A 20,585-nucleotide genomic window follows, 5' to 3' on the forward strand; every position below is an offset into this window, starting at 1 on the left:
TGCAGTGATAATATCGTTATTATCTGTGTTTTCCTCAGGCAGTGAAAGCTTAATGCGAGCTTCGCTCTGATACCAGACTGACTATCAACACAGCGATGGAAATAGAAAACATGGGCAGAGGGTATCTCAGCAAGCACGTCCACACAGGAAACATTCCTCTCTAATCTGACCAGTGTCAACACCATCTCCGACAGCAAGCGCCTTCCAGAATCCTGCCACGCACCAAACGGATTCCATGTCCCAGTAATGCCTCAGAAGGCAGCGGAGGCCAATTCACTGGACGTTTTCAAGAGAGAGTTAGATTTAGCTCTTGGGGCCAACGGAATCAAGGGATACGGGGAGAAAGCAGGAACGGGGTACTGATTGTGGATGATCAGCCATGATCACATTGAATGGTGGTGCTGGCTCGAAGGGCCGAATGGCCTCCTCCTGCACCTGTTTTCTATGCTTCTATGGAACCAACATCTTCAGTTATACAGCCAAACGAACTTATGTTACTTTACTTTTGAGGTACTTTACTTTTGAGGTACTTTACTTCGGCCCACCGAGTCCGTGCCGACCAGCGGTCTCCCCGTACACTGGTACTATCCTACATACTGATACCGAGGGCAATTTACATTTTTTACCAAACCCGGTTAACCTACAAACCCACGCGACTAGGCTTGTATACACTGGAATTTAGAAGGATGAGAGGGGATCTGATCGAAATGTATAAGATTATTAAGGGGTTGGACACGTTAGAGGCAGGAAACATGTTCCCAATGTTAGGGGAGTCCAGAACCAGGGGCCACAGTTTAAGAATAAGGGGTCGGCCATTTAGAACTGAGATGAGGAAAAACTTTTTCAGTCAGAGAGTTGTGAATCTGTGGAATTCTGTACCTCAGAAGGCAGTGGAGGCCAATTCTCTAAATGCATTCAAGAGAGAGCTAGATAGAGCTCTTAAGGATAGTGGAGTCAGGGGGTATGGGGAGAAGGCAGGAACGGGGTACTGATTGAGAATGATCAGCCATGATCACATTGAATGGCGGTGCTGGCTCGTAGGGCCGAATGGCCTCCTCCTGCACCTATTGTCTATTGTCTATTGTCTAAAGCCGTGTGGGAGGAAACCGGAGCGCCCGGTGAAAACCAACAAAGGCCACGGGGCGAACGTACAAACTCCGCACAGACAGCACCCGTGGTCAGGATGGAACCCGGGACTCTGGCGCTGTGAGGCAGTAACTCTACCACTGCGCCGTTGTCAGTGAAAATGCTGAATGTTACCTGACCGTTTAATGAGCCGTTATCACAGGTACCACTGTGTTACCTCTCTCTGCCTTCTGTTACCCGGTGAACTCACAATATGTGAGCAACAAACACAGGGACAATGAGTATTTATGTGGTCTTTAAAATAAAGGGAGGAAATGGAAAGGGTGAACAGAACCTGGGAGTCTTTATTCGAGAGAAGGAGAGTCAACAACCAGAGGACGTAGGTTGAAGATGAGAGGGAAAAGATTTAGTAGAAACCCGAGGGGCAACTTTTTCACACAGAGGGTGGTGGATGTATGGAACGAGCTGGAGAGGTCGGTACTATAACGACATTCAAAAGACATTTGGACAGAGGGTTGCCAACTATCTCACTCCCAAATAAGCGACAAAGGGTGGCGTCACCGGCCGGACCTACAGTGTCCGGGCCTACGGTGTCCGGGCCTACGGTGTCCGGGCCTACGGTGTCCGGGCCTACGGTGTCCGGGCCTACGGTGTCCGGGCTTACGGTGTCCGGGCCTACGGTGTCCGGGCCTACAGTGTCCGGGCCTACAGCGCCCCCCGGGTCTAATCCGGGACAAGGGCGGTCCCGTACGGGACAAACCAATTTAGCCCAATATACGGGATGGCCCGGCTGAAACGGCTAGTATTTTATCCAGAGTAGTGGAATCAAGAACCAGAGGAAAGAGGTTTAAAGAGAGAGGAGCAAGAAGTAACAAGAACCTGAGGGGCAACTTTTTCCACATTGAGGGTGGTGGGTGTATGGACCGAGCTGCCAGAGGAGGTAGTTGAGGCTGGGACTATAACAGCATTTAAATGACATTTTGACAGGAACATGCATAGGAAAGGTTTAGGGAGATATGGGTCAAACACAGGCAGGTAGGACTAGCATGGACTGGGCATGTTGGTCGGCGTGGGCATGTTGGGCTGAAGGGCCCGTTTCCGTGCTGTATCACTCAATAACTAATTCTTGAACGGTTACACCAAGTCTTTCTGCACTTTACAATGCATTTACAAATCTTTAATTATTTACACACGCCTTCAGACGTTCGAAGCAATATCTATTTTTTCCCCTCTGCATAAAGGATATTTCTTTTAGTTTAGTTTAGAGATATAGTGCAGAAGCAGGCCCTTCAGCCCATCGAGTCTGTGCCGACTAACAATCCCTGTATACTAGCACTATCCTACACACACTAGGGACAATTTACAATTTACAATTTCACCGAAGCCAATTAACCTACAAACCTGCACGTCTTTGGAGTGTGGGAGGAAACCGGAGCACCCGGAGAAAACCCACGGAGGTCACGGGGAGAACGTACAAACTCCGCACAGACAGCACCCGAGGTCAGGATCGAACACGTGTCTCTGGCGCTGCGTGGCAGCAACTCTACCGCTGAGCCCGCCAATAATACGTCCCCCGCCATTGTGTTTCATGGAAAGATGTTCCTGGACATAACCTGTCCAGCCCCCAGGTTAATGAGGACATTAAGTTGCATTAATGATTTGCAGACGTTTCTGAAACATGTCCAACAGCAGAGCTTCCGAATCCTACAGTGCAATAAAAATATTTCTGCAGTTCCTCTGGTCGTTCTCATACCAATAAAGGTAATAAAATGATTTAATTAATATATGTACGGCGCGCTGAGAATACCTCGCCTGAGGCAGTGCATCTTGTTGTAACGAACGAGCTGCTGACGCCAAAAGGTTGAATTAACAAAAACCAGAGGGACTCTAGACATTCATTGTCAAAGCCTTTAAAATCAGCAGGAAATTAATTCATCAGCAAAAGTCAAATTAAAGAAAAAGCTGAAATCAATTGCAAACTTTTGAATTAAACCATGGGTTTATTGAGATTGGTTTTAAGGAAGGTTTTCACCAAATATGCAGAGTTTGTCTGAAGAAGGGTCTCGACCCGAAACGTCACCCATTCCTTCTCTCCGGAGATGCTGCCTGACCTGCTGAGTTACTCCAGCATTTTGTGAATAAATCGATTTGTATCATACCACTTTGGCCGCAAAAACAAGGAGGCAGATTATTATCTCAATGATGTCAGATTAGACAATAGACAATAGGTGCAGGAGGCCATTCGGCCCTTCGAGCCAGCACCGCCATTCAATGTGATCATGGCTGATCATGCTCAATCAGTACCCCGTTCCTGCCTTCTCCCCATACCCCCTGACTCCGCTATCTTTAAGAGCTCTATCTAGCTCTCTCTTGAATGCATTCAGAGAATTGGCCTCCACTGCCTTCTGAGGCAGAGAATTCCACAGATTCACAACTCTCTGACTGAAAAAGTTTTTCCTCATCTCAGTTCTAAATGGCCGACCCCTTATTCTTAAACTGTGGCGCCTTGTTCTGGACTCCCCCAACATTGGGAACATGTTTCCTGCCTCTAACGTGTCCAACCCCTTAATAATCTGATACGTTTTGATAAGATGTCCTCTCATCCTTCTAAATTCCAGCGTATACAAGCCTAGTCGCTCCAACGTCTTATACAACTGCAACATGACCTCCCAACTTCTATACTCAATACTCTGACTGATGAAGGCCAAAGTGCCAAAAGCCTATTTTGACCTATTTATATTTATATAAATGTATTTATTTACAGTGTTAAACTAGCTCAGACAATAGACAATAGACAATAGGTGCAGGAGGAAGCCAATCGGCTCTTCGAGCCAGCACCGCCATTCAATGTGATCATGGTTGATCATTCTCAATCAGTACCCCGTTCCTGCCTTCTCCCCATACCCCCTGACTCCGCTATCCTTAAGAGCTCTATCATACATGTTGATCCTCAGAGTAAATGGTACAGCCCTTCGCATTTGGTAAGCACAAACTGGCATTTCTTTTGCATATTCCTACCAGTTTTCCATGAAATTATCGTCTGAAAATGGCGACCAGTTTAAATGGGCCCTTCGGTGGATGTTTGCCCTGCTAAGCATTATTGCTGCAACAAACAAGTCCTGCCGCAATGACGATTAGCTAATTGCTGTACTCTATCTACATTAGGTTAGTACATTGTAAGCAGTGGAGCAGCTTTGTACTGATGTCAGAATGCATCGTAAAGGCCCTCTTATATTTAGTTCTTAAATGCAATTAAACACTAAATGAATGCTTAAACTAAAACTGTTAGTGGAAGTGATTGCCACATAGGAGATTCATTGAGGTCGGCACGGTGGCGCAACGGGTAGAGCCGCTACCTCACAGCGCCAGAGACCCGGGTTCAAACCAGACCACGGGTGCTGTCTGTATGGAGTTTGCACGTTCTCTCTGCGACCACACGGGTTTCCTCCGAGTGTTTAGTTTAGTTGAGTTTGGAGATACAGCGCGGAAACAGGCCCTTTCGGCCCACCGGGTCCGCGCCGACCAGCGATCCCCGCACACTAACACTATCCTACACCCACTAGGGACAATTTTTACATTTATACCAAGCCAATTAACCTACAAACCTGCACGTCTTTGGAGTGGGGGGAGGAAACCGAAGATCTCGGAGAAAACCCACGCAGGTCACGGGGAGAACGTACAAACTCCGTACAGACGGCGCCCGTAGTCGGGATCGAAACCGGGTCTCTTGCGCTGCATTCGATGTAAGGCGGCAACTCTACCGCTGCGCCACCGTGACCGCCCGGTTTCCTCCCACATCCCAAAGACGTGCGGGTTTGTAGGTTAATTGGCCCTCTGTAAATTGCCCCCTAGCGTGCAGGGAGTGGGAATGTAGGACAACATAGAACTAGCGTGAACGGGCGATCGCTGTTCGGCGTGGACTCGGTGGGCCGAAGGGCCTGTTTCCGTGCTGTATCTCTAAACTGACCTTTCAATGGATATGCGATTGTCTGTAAGTTACATTAACAATGTCTTGAATTAGAGATGACATTTTTGATCGTTGTCTTACCTGAGGAGTCCTCTGTGGTTACTGATTGTGGATGATCAGCCATGATCACAATGAATGGCAGTGTTAGCTCGAAGGGCCAAATGGCCTCCTCCTGCACCTATTGTCTATGTTTCTACGTTTCTCAACGCCTTATTGAGTATCGGTTTATTATCTAACTCTCTCTTAAAAGCATCCAGAGAATTGGCCTCCACTGCCTTCTAATGAGGCAGAGAATTCCACGGATTCACAACTCTGAGTGAAAAAGTTTTTCCTCATCTCCGTTCTAAAAGGCATACCCGTTATTCTTAAACTGTGGCCCCTGGTTCTGTACTCCCCCAACATCTGTTGAGCAAGATCCAAGTTGGCTTTCAATTACTGATCAAATATTAGGGGTAAAAATGAAGGCAAATTCAATGTGTGTTGAGTAATATGTGGACAACAGGAATTTCATTGGTGAGAGGAAATAACTGAAGGTATTTATTCACAAAATGCTGGAGTAACTCAGCGGGACGGGCAGCATCTCTGGAGAGGAGGAATGGGTGGCGTTTCGGGTCGAGACCCTTCTTCAGACTCGTATGGCGGGCATAAATTCACTTTAAATCTATTTTTGGACACTTAAACCAATCAGGTTTGGGAATGAGGAATAGCCCTGGGGACTGCTTGCAATTTAACAAGATGAATGTTGGGCCATTTGTCTCGTTGGCGTGTCTCGTTGTTCCCAGGCAGAACCCAAGGACATTTGTAAACCCAATGACCAAAAGACGTACAGGTATGTAGGTTAATTGGCTGGGTAAATGTAAAAATTGTCCCTAGTGGGTGTAGGATAGTGTTAATGTACGGGGATCACTGGGCGGCACGGACTTGGAGGGCCGAAAAGGCCTGTTTCCGGCTGTAGATATATGATATGATATGATACATCAGGCTGGACGTTTCTTTAAGCATCCCTGGCCTGTGAGGATGACTCTCAACACATTCATTTTAAATGTATGAAGCCAGTGTTACTTGTAGGGCTGCCAACTGTCCCGTATTAGCCGGGACATCCCGTATTTTGGGCTAAATTTGTTTGTCCCGTATGGGAGTGCCCTTGTCCCGCATTAGGCCTGAAGGGGCGCTGTAGGCCCGGACACTGTAGGCCCGGACGCTGTAGGCCCGGACGCTGTAGGCCCCGACACTGTAGGCCCGGACGCTGTAGTCCCGGACACTTTAGGCTAGCGGAGTGTGTTCGGGCAGCAGGGCCGAGTGTGTTCGCCTTAACAGAGGTTGCGTAGCAACCCGCCTCCCGGCCCGGGCAGGCGCCATTGGTAGAGCGGGAGCACGTGGCCGCTGGCTGGGCGAAGTCATGAGGCGCGGGGCCTACTAGGGACAATTTACACTTATACCAAGCCAATTAACCTACAAACCTGCACGTCTTTGGAGTGTGGGAGGAAACTGAAGATCTCGGAAGAAAGACCCACGCAGGTCACGGGGAGAACGTACAAACTCCGTACAGACAGCACCCATAGTCGGGATGGAACCCGGGTCTCTGGCGCTGCAAGTGCTGTAAGGCGGCAACTCTACTGTTGCACCACCGCGCCTCCCTTGCTTTCCCTCCCCTCCCCCTCCATCCCTCCCCCATCCTAGTCTGACTGTCCTCCCGATTAAATGTTATATTTGTATACCTCGTTGTCTGCTTCCCTGAACTAACAATGACCTTCATCCCCTTTGTCTGAAGAAAGGTCTCGACCCAGAACGTCACCCATTCCTTCTCTCCGGAGATGCTGCCTGTCCCGCCCGCTGAGTTACTCCAGCGTTTTGCGTCTACCTTCCAAAAATTCATCACCAATTGCCTCCATCTCCTCTTCACGCTGCCTGTGGGCGACAGCCAACATAATCAAGGACCCGTAACGTCCTGAGCATTCCTTCTTTCTCCAACTCCCCTCGGGCTGAAGGTGCAGAAGCTTGAAAGCTCGCACCACCAGACTCATGGACAGCTTCTTCCCCTCTGTTATCAGCCTTCTGAATGGCCCTTCCATAAGCTAGGGTGTAGAGCCGATCTTCCAACCCACCTCATTCCAGATCTTGGGCTTTTTCCATTTAACTGTTGCACTAGAGTGCTGAGAAACTATATTTAGTACGCTGATATTTTTTCTTTGCTCTACCTGTTGTACTTGTGTTTGGTTTGATTGTAGTCAGACATAGAACTATCTGACTTAATTTGATAGCATGCATTTGATAGCGGGTGTCAGGGGTTACGGGGAGAAGGCAGGAGAATGGGGTTCGGAGGGAGAGATAGATCAATGTAGGGGAATCGAGGACCAGAGGACACAGGTTCAAGGTGGAGGGGAAATGATTTAATAGGAAACCGAGGGGCAACCTTTTCACGCAGAGGGTGGTGGGTGTATGGAACGAGGAGGTAGTTGAGGCTGGGACTATCCCATCGTTTAAGAAACAGTTAGACAGGCACATGGATAGGATAAGTTTGAAGGGATATGGACAAAATCCGGGCAGGTGGGACTAGTGTAGGTGGGACATTGTGGGCCAGTGTAGTCAAGATGGGCTGAAGGGCCTGTTTCCACGCTGTATCACTCTATGACTCTATAAATTGGACAAAGAGCACACATGGGGCGCGCGACTTTGGGATGTGTAGTCTGCCCAGTTTCCATTTCCAGAGAGGGCTGGTCTCATTCATTTAATGCACAATATGCCACAGTGATTTCACAAATGCTTTCGGCACTCTGGGGTCAGTGGTTGCTATGCCATCCAGCGGATAATTGACCACGGCACCACAGAGGAGTCCGATGGGATTCCCAGCTCCCGCCCTCTTCCAAGGGGAATCTTTTCATCCGTAATCAACAACAGATGCTGATGGAAAATTGATTGGAAACCTTCGGGATCAAGGGAACCTATTTTTACCTCGTGTTTCACAGAACAGCACAGCGCAGGAACAGGCCCTTCGGCCCACAACGTCCGTGCCGAACCTGATGCTAGGCTAAACTAACCTCCGAAGCTAGACACAAAATGCTGCAGTAACTCAGTGGGAACTCTTAAACTAATCTCCTCTGCCTCCACAGTCACAGAGTCATTCAGTTAGGGTTGCCAACTGTCCCGTATTAGCCAGGATATCCCGTATTTTGGGCTAAATTGGTTTGTAGGGACCGCCCTTGTCCTGTATAAGGCCCGGGGGGGCGCTGTATGCCCGGAGGCTGTGGGCCCGGACACTGTAGGCCCGGACAGCGTAGGCCCGAACACTGTAGGCCCAGACGCTGTAGGTCCTGACGCTGTAGGCTCCAATGCTATAGGTCCCGATGCTGTAGGCCCGGACGCTGTAGGCCCGGACAGTGTAGTAGGAAAAAAAACTGCAGATGCCGGTTAAAATCTGTGTCTACCTTCCGGACAGTGTAGGCCCGAGAGGTGCTGTAGGTCCAGAAGCCGGGGGAACCAGCTAACGTAGGTTGCGTAGCAACCCGCCTTCGAACCAAGGCGGCCGCCATTGGTGGAGTGGGAGCACGTGGCCGCTGGCTGGGTGAGGTGACGTGGGGCGTGGGGCGGTGACGTCACCTTGTCCCGTATTTGGGAGTGAGATAGTTGGCATCCCTATATACAGTGGGTCAGACAGTATCTCTGGAGAAAAAGGATGGTGAAGTTTCGGGTCTGGACCCTTCTTCAGCCTGAAAGTAAGGGTTGAGGGAGGCTGCTGAAGGTCTGGAGGCAAGAAAAGACCTATCCATGTTTACCAGAGATGATGCCTGACCAACTAAATCACTCCAGTACTTTGTGTCTTGTTTTATAAACCAGCATCTCCAGTTCATAGACACAAAATGCTGGAGTAACTCAGCGGGACTGGCAGCATCTCTGGAGAGAAGAAATGGGTGACATTTCTGGTCGAGACCCTTCTTCGGACTAAAGTAGTGTCTCGACCCGAAACGTCACCCATTCCTTCTCTCCAGAGATGCTGCCTGTCCCGCTGAGTTACTCCAGCATTTTGTGTTTATCTTCGGTTTAGAGCCAGCATCTGCAGTTCCTACTTACACACAACATCTATAGTTTATTGTTTCTACAAGACACTTGAGGGTAAGGTTGCCAACTATCTCACTCCCAAATAAGGGATAAAAGGTGACGTCACCGCCCCGCGCCCCATGTGACCTCACCCAGCCAGCGGCCACGTGCTCCCGCTCCACCAACGGCGGCCGCCCAGGCCGGGAGGCGGGTTGCTGTGCAACCTCCGTTAGGCGAACGCACCCGGCCCCACTCCCCGAACACACTCCGTTAACTTACACAGTCCGGGCCAACAGCGAACCCCCCGGGCCTACAGCAGCCCCCGGGCCTACATTGTCCGAGCATAAGGTGTCCGAGCCTACGGTGTCCGGGCCTACGGTGTCCAAGCCTACAGTGTCCGGGCCTACGGTGTCCATGTCTACAGTGTCCGGGCCTACAGTGTCCGGGCCTACACTGTCCGGGCCTACAGTGTCCGGGCCTACAGTGTCCGGGCCTACACTGTCCGGGCCTACAATGTCCGGGCCTACAGTGTCCGGGCCTACAGTGTCCGGGCCTACAGCGGCCCCCGGGCCTAATGCAGGGACAAGGGCAGTCCCATACGGGACAAACCAATTTAGCCCAAAATACTGGACGTCCCGGCTAATACGGGACAGTTGGCAACCCTACTGGAGGGCCCCATTAGACAATCAGAAGTCAATGCCCTGTTCCACATGACCTTCTAAACACTTCATCTTTGGAAAGGACAAGATCTTGAAACTAAAATGATTAAAACATGACATGGAAAATGTTCTGAATAACCACTTGTGGGCATGAAAGGGGCAGTCTATAATCGACACTGCGCTATCATTTGTGCAGGTCACACTCCTGAATTCCGCACCGGAATTTTAAAATATCCTTTCAATAAGACCCTGGAAGAATTTAATTTCGATTGAACAATATATCTCTGCCACCTGAATAAAAAAAAATCCGAGATGATTCATCTGACCAGTTGATGAATCATAGCAGGGCAATAACACAAGACTGTGAATGGAGTTAGCTAAAGGACAATGCTGAAATCAAAGGCCTTGCATAATCACAGGACAATAAACCCAACTACAAAGGGCCTCCAAACAACCTTGCCGACAACTCTTCCTCAGTGCGTCCACTTCCATCCTTCTGTCGTTAGAATCTCACTTACATAAAGAGCCCTTTATAAAAGCGCTTCACAAATGTAAAATGGCGGGGTCAGATTTTGAATACTGATATACCAAACATTAAAGCTGAACAAAACCATTTACGACTTTCTCTCTCCAATTAAAATGAAAATGAGAATGGGAATGTCAAAACTCCGTACAATTAACAGAAGGATACTTCTTTGTTCCTTTCACGTCTCACACTTTGCTATTCGAGCTTCCTTCTGCGTTATGGTGCCATTTGTTAGCTTGCTTCCTAATTTGTCGTTAACAATTTGTCTATTATCCCTTACAATGATGGCACCTGCAAGGGTTCCTTCGTAACAAATGGCTGCAATTAGTGACAAGTTAATGTCCATGTGGAAATGAGTTAGCGTAGGAAGGAACTTTAAACCGAAGGTAGACACACAAAGCTGGAGTAACTCAGCGGGACAGGCAGCATCTTTGGAGAGAAGGAATGGGTGACGTTTCGGGTTGAGAAGAAGGGTCTCGCTGAGTTACTCCAGCTTTTTGTGTCTATCTTCGGCGGGAAGGAATGAGTTCATTTTAGTTTGGAGATACAGCATGGAAACAGGCCCCCTCGGACCACCAAGTCCACGCCGACCAGCGGTCACCTGTTCACACTAGAAGATCGACACAAAATGGCCCTGTCCTGTATTAGGCCCGGACGGCTCTGTAGGCCCGGACATTGTAGGCCCGGGGGCCGCTGCAGGCCCGGACACTGTAGGCCCGGGGGCCGCTGCAGGCCCGGACACTGTAGGCCTGGGGACCGCTGTAGGCCCGGAGGCCCAGGCGCCGCCTAATGGAGGTTGCATAGCAACCCACCTCCCGGCCCGGGTGGCCGTCATTGGTGGAGCAGGAGCACATGGCCGCTGGCTGGGTGAACTCACGTGGGGCGCGGGGCGGTGACGTCACCTTTTGACCCTTATTTGGGAGTGAGGAAGCTGGCAACCCTAAGTCTGATGTACTTGTGTGTTGTATGATTTGCAAAACAAAGCTTTTCATTGTGCATTGATATACCTGCCAATGATAAACCAACACCAATAAATGTATTGAACAAAGTGCAAAGGCATTCAGCTGGGTCATAGATTTATATAACACAGAAACAGGCCAACACACATCCATGCCGAAGGTAGTGCCCCAACTACACTGGTCCCATTTGCCCAATTCCAGGCCCATATCGCTCCAAACCTGTCCTATCTATGTCCTGTGCTGTGTAGAGACGGCATGGTGGCGCAGCGGTAGAGTTGCTGCCTCACAGCGCCAGAGCCCCAGATCTGATCCCGACTACGGGTGCTGTCTGTACAGAGTTTGTACGTTCTACCCGTGACCGCGTGGGTTTTCTCCGGGTGCTCCAGTTTCCTCCCGCACTCCAAAGACGTGCAGGTTTGTTGGTTAGTTATCTTCTGTAAATTACCCCTAAATCGTGTAGGATAGTGCTAGTGTATGGGGTGATCGCTGGTCGGTGCGGACTCAGTGGGCCAAAGGGCCTGTTCTCCCCGCTGTATCTCTGAGTAAACTCAACGGAACTTTTAGGCACTTGCTGGTGTGAAGTCTCAAAGCCAACAGACCACTGGAGACATCGAGAAGCCGGTTCCCGTACCCAAATGATGAGAGCGTCACTAATTATTTCTGGGCGGTGATGGGGGTCCTAGCAAGATTCTGGCCAGAGCACATCGCACAGGCAGCTAGCGGTTGCCAACTTTCCTCACTCCCAAATAAGGGACAAAATGTGACATCACCGCCCCGCGCTCCACGTGACCTCACCCAGCCAGCGGCCACGTGCTCCCGCTCCACCAATGGCGGACGCCCGGGCCGGGAGACGGGTTGCTATGCAACCTCCGTTAGGTGTTGCCCGGGCCTCCGGGCCCAGTGTCGGGGCCTACAGTGTCCGGGCCTACAGCAATGTCTGGGCCTACAGTGTCCGGGCCTACAGCGGCCCCCGGGTCAATAGTGTCCAGGCCTACCGCGCCCCCTCCCCCCCCCCCCCCCCCCCCCCGGGCCTAATACGGGACAAGGGCGGTCCCGTACGGGACAAACCAATTTAGCCCAATATACGTGATGTTCCGGTTAATACGGGACAGTTGGCAACCCTACACGCAGTTAGCACAGTCAGCAACCCAAACACACTTCCAAAACACCCTTGCTAAATTTCTCAGGGAGTGGAGGTGCACAGAGGGCCACGGAGTTTGTGAGGATTGAGGGGATGGGATGCACAGAGAACATTTCAGATTAGTTTCGTTTAGAGACAGCGCGGAAATAGGCCATTCGGCCCACTGCGTCCGTGCTGACCAGCAATCACCCTGCACACTAGTTCCATCCGACACACCAGGGACAATCAACCCACACACCCGCACGTCTTTGGAGTGTGGGAGGAAACCGGAGCACCCGGTGAAAACCCATGCAGGTCACGGGGAGAACGTGCAAACTCCGTACAGACAGCACCTGGTGTCAGGATGGAACCCGGGTCTCTGGCGCTGTGAGGCAGCAACTCTACCGCTGCGCCACCGTGCCGCTTAGCTCATTATACATAGATCCGGGCTGTAGACTGTGAAGAATATCAAGAGAGTTTTATTATTATCTGCACCGAAACAGGACAATGAAATTCCTACTTGGAGAAGGGCTGCACACACGGGAATTATAGATCACAAAATGAAAAAAGAGAAGATCAATCAACTAATAAATAAACCCAATATTAGTGTATGAAACAGCCATTAGTCCAGAGTGCAGGGCAAAACAGTTTGTGGTTTAGTTGATTTTGTGCCATGTTCATGTCTGAGATCTTCGCTTTCCTCCCACACTCCAAAGACGTGCAGGTTTGTCGGTTAATCGGCTTGGTACATGTAAAAATTGTCCCTAGTGTGTGTGTGTTGGATAGTGTTAGTGTGCGGGGATCGCTGGTCGGCGCGGACCCGGTGGGCCGAAAGGGCCTGTTTCCGCGCTGCTGTCTCTAAACTAAATCCCACTTCGGTTGGATGCAGCCTGACCTCCGCTGTGAGTTTAGAGACAGCAGGCTTCAAATGTGCCGGGCCACGCTGTACCATCAGAGAAGGTCACGTCTGCACCTCCCCCAGTTCACCCATCGTCACTGCTGTGGTAAGGCAATAGCTTCCATCTGCAGCACGGTTACATAATACCTCGATCAATAATTCCCTGCCTGCAACACTTTATCGCCAATGCACCCATTTTGAGCAGAGTGCAGGCGGTGGTAATTGATTTCTTTTGCAGCCAATAAATGCAGCACGGTTACATAATTCCTCGATCAATAATTCCCTGCCTGCAACACTTTATCGCCAATGCACCCATTTTGAGCAGAGTGCAGGCGGTGGTAATTGATTTCTTTTGCAGCCAATAAATGATCCATAAGTCTCTGCGGGCGATTAAAGATATGTGCAACTGAACAAGTTGAACAGGGGCAGGCACAGTGGCGCAGCGGTAGAGTTGCTGCCTCACGGCGCCAGGATCGATACCGACTACGGGCGCTGCCAGTACGTTCTCCCCGTGACCTGCGTGGGTTTTCTCCGAGATCTTCGGTTTCCTCCCGCACTCCAAAAAGACGTGCAGGTTTGTAGGTTAATTGGCTTGGCATAAGTGTAAATTGTCCCTAGTGTGTGTAGGGTAGTGTTAGTGTGAGGGGATCACTGGTCGGTGCGTGCTCGGCAAAGATACTAGAGGAACAAGATAGACCACTCGACCCTAAAGACCGTAGTGCGTCACGGCGCTATTTTAGTAGGTAGGCAGAAACTTACCTACTTACCTACAAGGGGCCTAATGCACAGTTTAAGAATAAGGGGTAGGCCATTTAGAACGGAGATGAGGAAAAACGTTTTCAATCGGAGAGTTGTGAATCTGTGGAATTCTCTGCCTCAGAAGACAGTGGAGGCCAATTCTCTGAATGCTTTCAAAAGAGAGTTAGATAGAGCTCTTAACGATAGCGGAGTCAGGGGGTATGGGGAGAAGGCAGGAACGGGGTACTGATTGAGAATGATCAGCCATGATCACATTGAATGGCGGTGCGTACAGGCTCGAAGGGCCGAATGGCCTCCTCCTGCACCTATTGTCTATTGTCTATCCTTCTTCCCTGTGGCTATCAAACTGTACAACCCTTCCCCCTTATGTTGTGATCAGGGCATTATGGCCAGTTTACGACTAAAATGTTTCTGCACCTTTACTTTATTATCTTTGTGAGAAACAGGAGGATATATATTTTTTTTAACTAATTGTTAATTAACTGTAAACTCTTATTTCTATTTAGTTGCCCCCCTCCGGAGAAAGAATGACCTCCTCCCCCCCCATCAAAGGCGTCTACCGCGAGAGGTGGGCACTGCCCGGTCCATCACGGCTACTCACCCCCCCCCCCCACCATCACAGGGATCTACAGGAGACGCTGCCTCAAAAAGGCAGCCAGCATCATCAGAAACCCACACCACCCTGGCCACACTCTCACTGATCCACACCACCCTGGCCACACTCTCACTGACCCACACCACCCTGGCCACACTCTCACTGACCCACACCACCCTGGCCACACTCTCACTGACCCACACCACCCTGGCCACACTCTCACTGACCCACACCACCCTGGCCACACTCTCACTGACCCACACCACCCTGACCACACTCTCACTGACCCACACCACCCTGGCCACACTCTCACTGACCCACACCACCCTGGCCACACTCTCACTGACCCACACCACCCTGGCCACACTCTCATCTCGCTGCTACCATGGGGGAGAAGGTACAGGAGCCTGAAAACCGTGACCTCCAGGTTCAAGAACAGCTTCTTCCCAGCAACCATCAGGCTCTTGAACATCGCACGACACTGACCTCAGCAACTGTGATCTCCTACGGACTGTGTCCTTGGTTGCACTACCGACTCTGGTTTTACATTATTATGGTCTGGTTGGCTTGTCTTACTAATTGTTAATCTATTGTATTATTGATTATTGTATATTTATCTGTGTGCTATTGCGTTAAAAGCCGCAGCAAGGAAACAATTCATGCAACCGTTGCTAGGGCAAATGAAAGTTAAACGCTGCTAATGTATCTGCCTCCATCTCCACCCCTGGCAGTACATTTCAAAACATCATGTCATACACTTCACAGGTGTTAAGGATAAAGAATGAGTTGGTTGTGTTTCCATTATTCAATGAAAGAGGCATTATGCAAAGACTGGGCATTGTCTGAAACCGGGCGATGTAATTATGGGATTTATCTGAAGGATCTACAACGTAAATAATCGACGTAAGATGCTGGAGTAACTCAGCGGGACAGGCAGCATCTCCGGAGAGAAGGAATGGGCGACGTTTCAGACCCAGTCTGAAGAAGGGTCTCGACCCCATGCGTCACCCTTTCCTTGTCTCCAGAGATGTTGCCTGTCCCGCTGAGTTACTCCAGCATTTATGTGTCTAGACAATAGACAATCGGTGCAGGAGTAGGTCATTCGGCCCTTCGAGCCAGAGCCGCCATTCAATGTGATCATGGCTGATCATCCAACTCAGTATCCCGTACCTGCCTTCTCTCCATACCCCCTGATCCCTTTAGCCACAAGGGCCACATCTAACTCCCTCTTAAATATAGCCAATGAACTGGCCTCAACGACCTTCTGTGGCAGAGAATTCCACAGATTCACCACTCTCTGTGTGAAAAAAAACTTTCTCATCTTGGTCCTAAAAGACTTCCCCCTTATCCTTAAACTGTGACCACTTGTTCTGGAACGGGGTACTGATTGAGAATGATCAGCCATGATCACATTGAATGGCGGTGCTGGCTCGAAGGGCCGAATGGCCTCCTCCTGCACCTATTGTCTATTGTCTATATGTTGTCTAGCTCTCTCTTGAAAGCATCCAGAGAATTGGCCTCCACTGCCTTCTGCGGCAGAGAATTCCACAGATTCACAACTCTCTGAGTGAAAAAGTTTCACTGAGTTACTCCAGCACTTTTGTGCCTATCTTCGATGTCAACCAGCAACCACGCAATCTAAATGAAACCAGATTTGGAGGGCATCGTGGCAGGGTGGCGCGGTGGTAGAGTGGCCGCCCGAGATTGCCGGAGACCCGGGTTCCATCCTGGCTACGGGTGCTGTGGGTACGGACGGAGGGGAGAACGACCTTCTGGTGAAAGCAACGTGCTTATTGGCCTGGAAAGCTTTTCTCACCCACGTTATGTCAACTGGCAGGAAAAAGAATGCTCGCAACCAGCGGCAATGGCACGTCTTTAATACTGAGTAATGCATCATTTGCTGCCGAGTTAGATGATCTGAATACAAAGCTTGACACAACCTTTTGTAGGTTATAGAGTACCTATATATCAGATACACACACCGAGCCAGACTCATTCATCATCTGCAGATCCATATCCAAACTAGGCCACGCTCAATTCCCAATATCATCTTGGTTCAAAGACAAATTATATTCTTTCCCCGTACTGTCTAAATCTGTGTCAGGCCAGAGTGCCCTGCATTGGTAGGCCCTTAGGAGTTTCATTTGAAACCATTTGCAGTCAAGTTGTAGTAGGGTTGCCAACTTCCTCACTCCCAAATACGGGACAGGGTGATGTCACCGCCCCGCGCCCCACGTGACCTCACCCAGCCAGTGGCCACGTGCTCCCGCTCTACCAATGGCGGCCGCCCAGGCTAGGAGGCGGGTTGCTATGCAACCTCCGTTATGCGGCGCCCGGCCTACAGTGTCCGGGCCTACAGCGGTCCCCAGGCCTACAGTGTCCGGGCCTGCAGCGGCCCCCGGGCCTAAAGTGTCCGGGCGTACAGCGGCCTCCGGGCCTAGTGTCCGGGCCTACAGCGCCCCCCAGGCCTAATACTGGACAAGGGCGGTCCCGTACGGGACAAACCAAGTTAGCCCAATAGACGGGACGTCCCGGCTAATATGGGACAGTTGGCAACCCTAAGTTGCAGTCAAGTTTATTAATGGAAACAACAGGATGGCAAATACAGGAAAAATGAGGATTGTCATGACCAATATTCATCCATGTAGACTACCAGAGAAATGTTTAACTATTGCAAACAAAACTACATTCATAAGTTAGATGAGCAGAAGTAGGTCCATCAAGTCTACTCTGCCATTCAATCATGGCTGATCTATCTCTCCCTCCTAACCCCATTCTCCTGCCTTCTCCCCATAACCCCTGATACCCGCACTAATCAAGAGCCTGTCAATCTCCGCCTTAAAAATATCCACTGACTTGGCCTCCACAGCCTTCTGTGGCAACGAATCCCACAGATTCACCACCCTCTGACTAAAGAAATTCCGCCTCATCTCCTTTCTAAAGGTACATACTTTAATTCTGAGGCTGTGACCTCTAGTCCTAGACTCTCCCACTAGTGGAAACATCCTCTCCACATCCACCCTCATCCACAATAATTAAAAATGTTAAATAATGACATAATCACACACACTTTACCATTCAATGTTAGGTTCCACTAGACCAAGTGGACCCGTTAGGCCCAAACCTCTCCTGCATTGGTGCAGCACCCTGTCCTCCCCCCCCTCCCCTCTCTCCTCAACCCCCCCCTCCCCTCTCTCCTCAACCCCCCCCCTCCCTTCTCCCCCACTCCCCCCTTACCCCCTCCCTCCCTCCTCCCCTCCCCTCCTTTTAAACTTAAAAATGTGAATAACTTAAAAATTATAACACCGATTTCAATAAAATTACTTGCATTATCACTAAAGTGACAATGGTGAGTAAGGTGGGCCTAAAATTGTCGCGCTATCGTGTACCGATTTGGCTGAAGTTCAGTCACAAACAAGATAACAAACGAAAGTTTTCGTATATAGATGATCTCAATCATTCAGGGATCACCATGTATCACGGAGAAATCATCCACTATGCATCAGGATAGAGCCTCACAAATAACCTAGCCCCAAACATCATCACTTCAGTCACTAATATTGAGCCCTGCAGTTCAATCAATCAATTAATTGAGCAAGCTGAGAAATGAATGATGATCGGTCAATGCAGTGGTGCAGCTGGTAGTGCTGCTACCCAACAACGCCAGAGACCCAGGTTCAATCCTCACCCAGTCTGTGCAAAATATGATGTCAGGTTAAACTAATCTCCCCTGCCTGCACATGATCCATTCCCTGCATATCCAAAAGCCTTTTAAACACCACTATGGTATCTGCCTCCACCATCACCCCTGGCAGTGCTTTCCAGGCCCCCACCACCCTCTGCATAAAAAAACTTGTCCCACACATTTCCCTGTAATCTTTGCCTCAGTGTCTCTGAGGATCCTTCATTGCTTCTACCCTGGGGCTGTAGAGAGCATCCTGTCCGGCAACATTACAGTCTGGTTTGGGAACAGCTCTGCCCAGGACAGGAAGGCCCTGCAGAGAGTAGGGAACTACCATGGGAACTACACTCGTCCCCCTGCAGGACCTATACATCAGGAGGTGCAGATCCAGAGCCAGCAACATTATGGGGGACCCCTGCCACCCCAGTAACGGACTGTTCCAGATGCTACGGTCAGGCAAACGCCTCCGCTGTCACGCTGTGAAAACGGAGAGGATGAGACGGAGTTTCTTCCCACAGGCCATCAGGACTGTTACCTCTTATAACTCCAGGGACTAAAAAAAAATTCTGTATTGATTTTAATTTTAATGCTGTAATTGTAATTTTTTTTGCACAATCCGCAGGCGTTGCCACTTTCATTTCACCTTACATCGTATATGTGTATGTGACAGATAAACTTGACTAGACTTGACTCTCACCTAAAAGCTGCACCCTCTACTCTTTTAAATTTTCACATTGCGAAAAAGATTTGACTGTCTACCTTGTTATGCCATGAGGCCAAGGCATGACCTGAAACGTCACCTATCCATGTTCTCCACAGATGCTGCCTGACCCGCTGAGTTACTCCAGCACTCTGTGAAACGTCACCTATCCAGCACGGTCAGGCAGCATCCCTGGAGAACATGGATAGGTGATGTTTCACAGAGTGCTGGAGTAACTCAGCGGGTCAGGCAGCATCTGTGGAGAGAAGGAATGGGTGACGTTTCAGGTCGACACCCTTCTTCAGATTGGGATAAGGGAAACGAGAGACTTAGACGATGATGTAGAGAGATAAAGAACAGTGAATGAAAGATATGCAAACAGGTACGGATGGTAAAGGCCGCAGGCCGTTGAGAGGTGTTTGTAGGGTGAAGTAATTAGCGTTCCTACCTTGGCAAGCGGTGTTCTTCTCCACGGGCTGGAACCCAGCAGAACAGGTGCAAGCTCCGACCGGCACCATCCACTCACCGTCCCCATTGCAGTAGAGCTTGAGGGGCACGGACACCTCGTTGGCGTTGCTGAGGCAGGTGCCCGGGGCGATGACCAAGGACGTGGGCTCCGCTCCCGTCACCGTCTCGGGGAAGACGGCAAAGTTGGCGATGACGGACGGGCACTTCTTGTAGTAGATGCGCAGGGAGATGATGGACATGCAGGAGCCCAGGTCCTGGAAGGCCAGGTAGAACCCGCTCTTGGACAGAGGCCCAAAGCTCTTGATCTTGGCGTTCACTCGGCCAGACTCCAGCTTGGAGAAGCTCTCGTCCGGGGCGATGGTGTCCACCTTAACGTACGGGTTCTCCATCCAAAACGGGGCCGTCGCCGATGCCGAATCCGTGTCAGACTCATAGTAAAATAAATTAAAGGTCTCCTTGCAGGAGCCCGGGATGTTTGGTATGCTGTTGCAATCTCGCACTGTGAACTTCATCTCCACGTAAACCCTGTGAACATCATTGCGCTCTATGTAAGTAGTTCGAAGCCAGTTATTCTGGTTTGCCTCCATAACGTTGCAGACCTGGTAGGTGCGGATCGGGTTCATTCCATCATCGTATCCACTCACCTCTTCCCACTGAACAAAACAAAACACACACAAACAACATTTGTTGTGGCAGTTATCTCAGTATTGTCTTCCCGCCGGCCGCTTAGCACGCGGCAAAAGGCTTTCCACTGCCCCTCGGCGGAACATCGCACAATAAACTAGACCCAGTTAAAGAAGTTACACAAAATCATCAGAGGAATAGACCGGGGGGGATGCACAGAGTCTTTTGCCCAGAGTAGGGGAATCGAGGACCAGAGGACATAGGTTCAAAGTGAAGGGGGAAACTGGAATCCGAGGGGTAACTTTTTCACACAAAGGGTGGTGGATGTATGGAACGAGGTGCCTGAGGAGGTCGTTGAAGCTGGGACTATCCCATCATTTAAGAAACAGCTGGACAGGTACATGGATAGGACAGGTTTGGAGGGATATGGACCAAGCGCAGGCAAGTGGGACTAGGGTAGCTGGGCCAATGTTGGCCAGCGTGGGCAAGTTGGGCCGAAGGGCCTGT

General features: G+C 50.1%; 1 protein-coding gene across 4 annotated transcripts in view; it reads right to left on the bottom strand.

Annotated features, from left to right (window-relative positions):
- The window catches only part of ephb3b (eph receptor B3b), an 81,359-nt gene that overhangs the window by 54,622 nt on the left and 6,152 nt on the right, over positions 1-20,585 (bottom strand). For all 4 annotated transcript variants that reach the window (XM_078410922.1, XM_078410921.1, XM_078410920.1 and 1 more), the window contains exon 2: positions 19,435-20,107. In XM_078410922.1, the coding sequence (XP_078267048.1) occupies positions 19,435-20,107 (673 nt within the window). The remainder of the gene's footprint in view (positions 1-19,434; positions 20,108-20,585) is intronic.

The sequence above is a fragment of the Rhinoraja longicauda genome, chromosome 13 (assembly GCF_053455715.1).
Source record: "Rhinoraja longicauda isolate Sanriku21f chromosome 13, sRhiLon1.1, whole genome shotgun sequence".
Taxonomy (NCBI): Eukaryota; Metazoa; Chordata; class Chondrichthyes; order Rajiformes; family Arhynchobatidae; genus Rhinoraja; species Rhinoraja longicauda.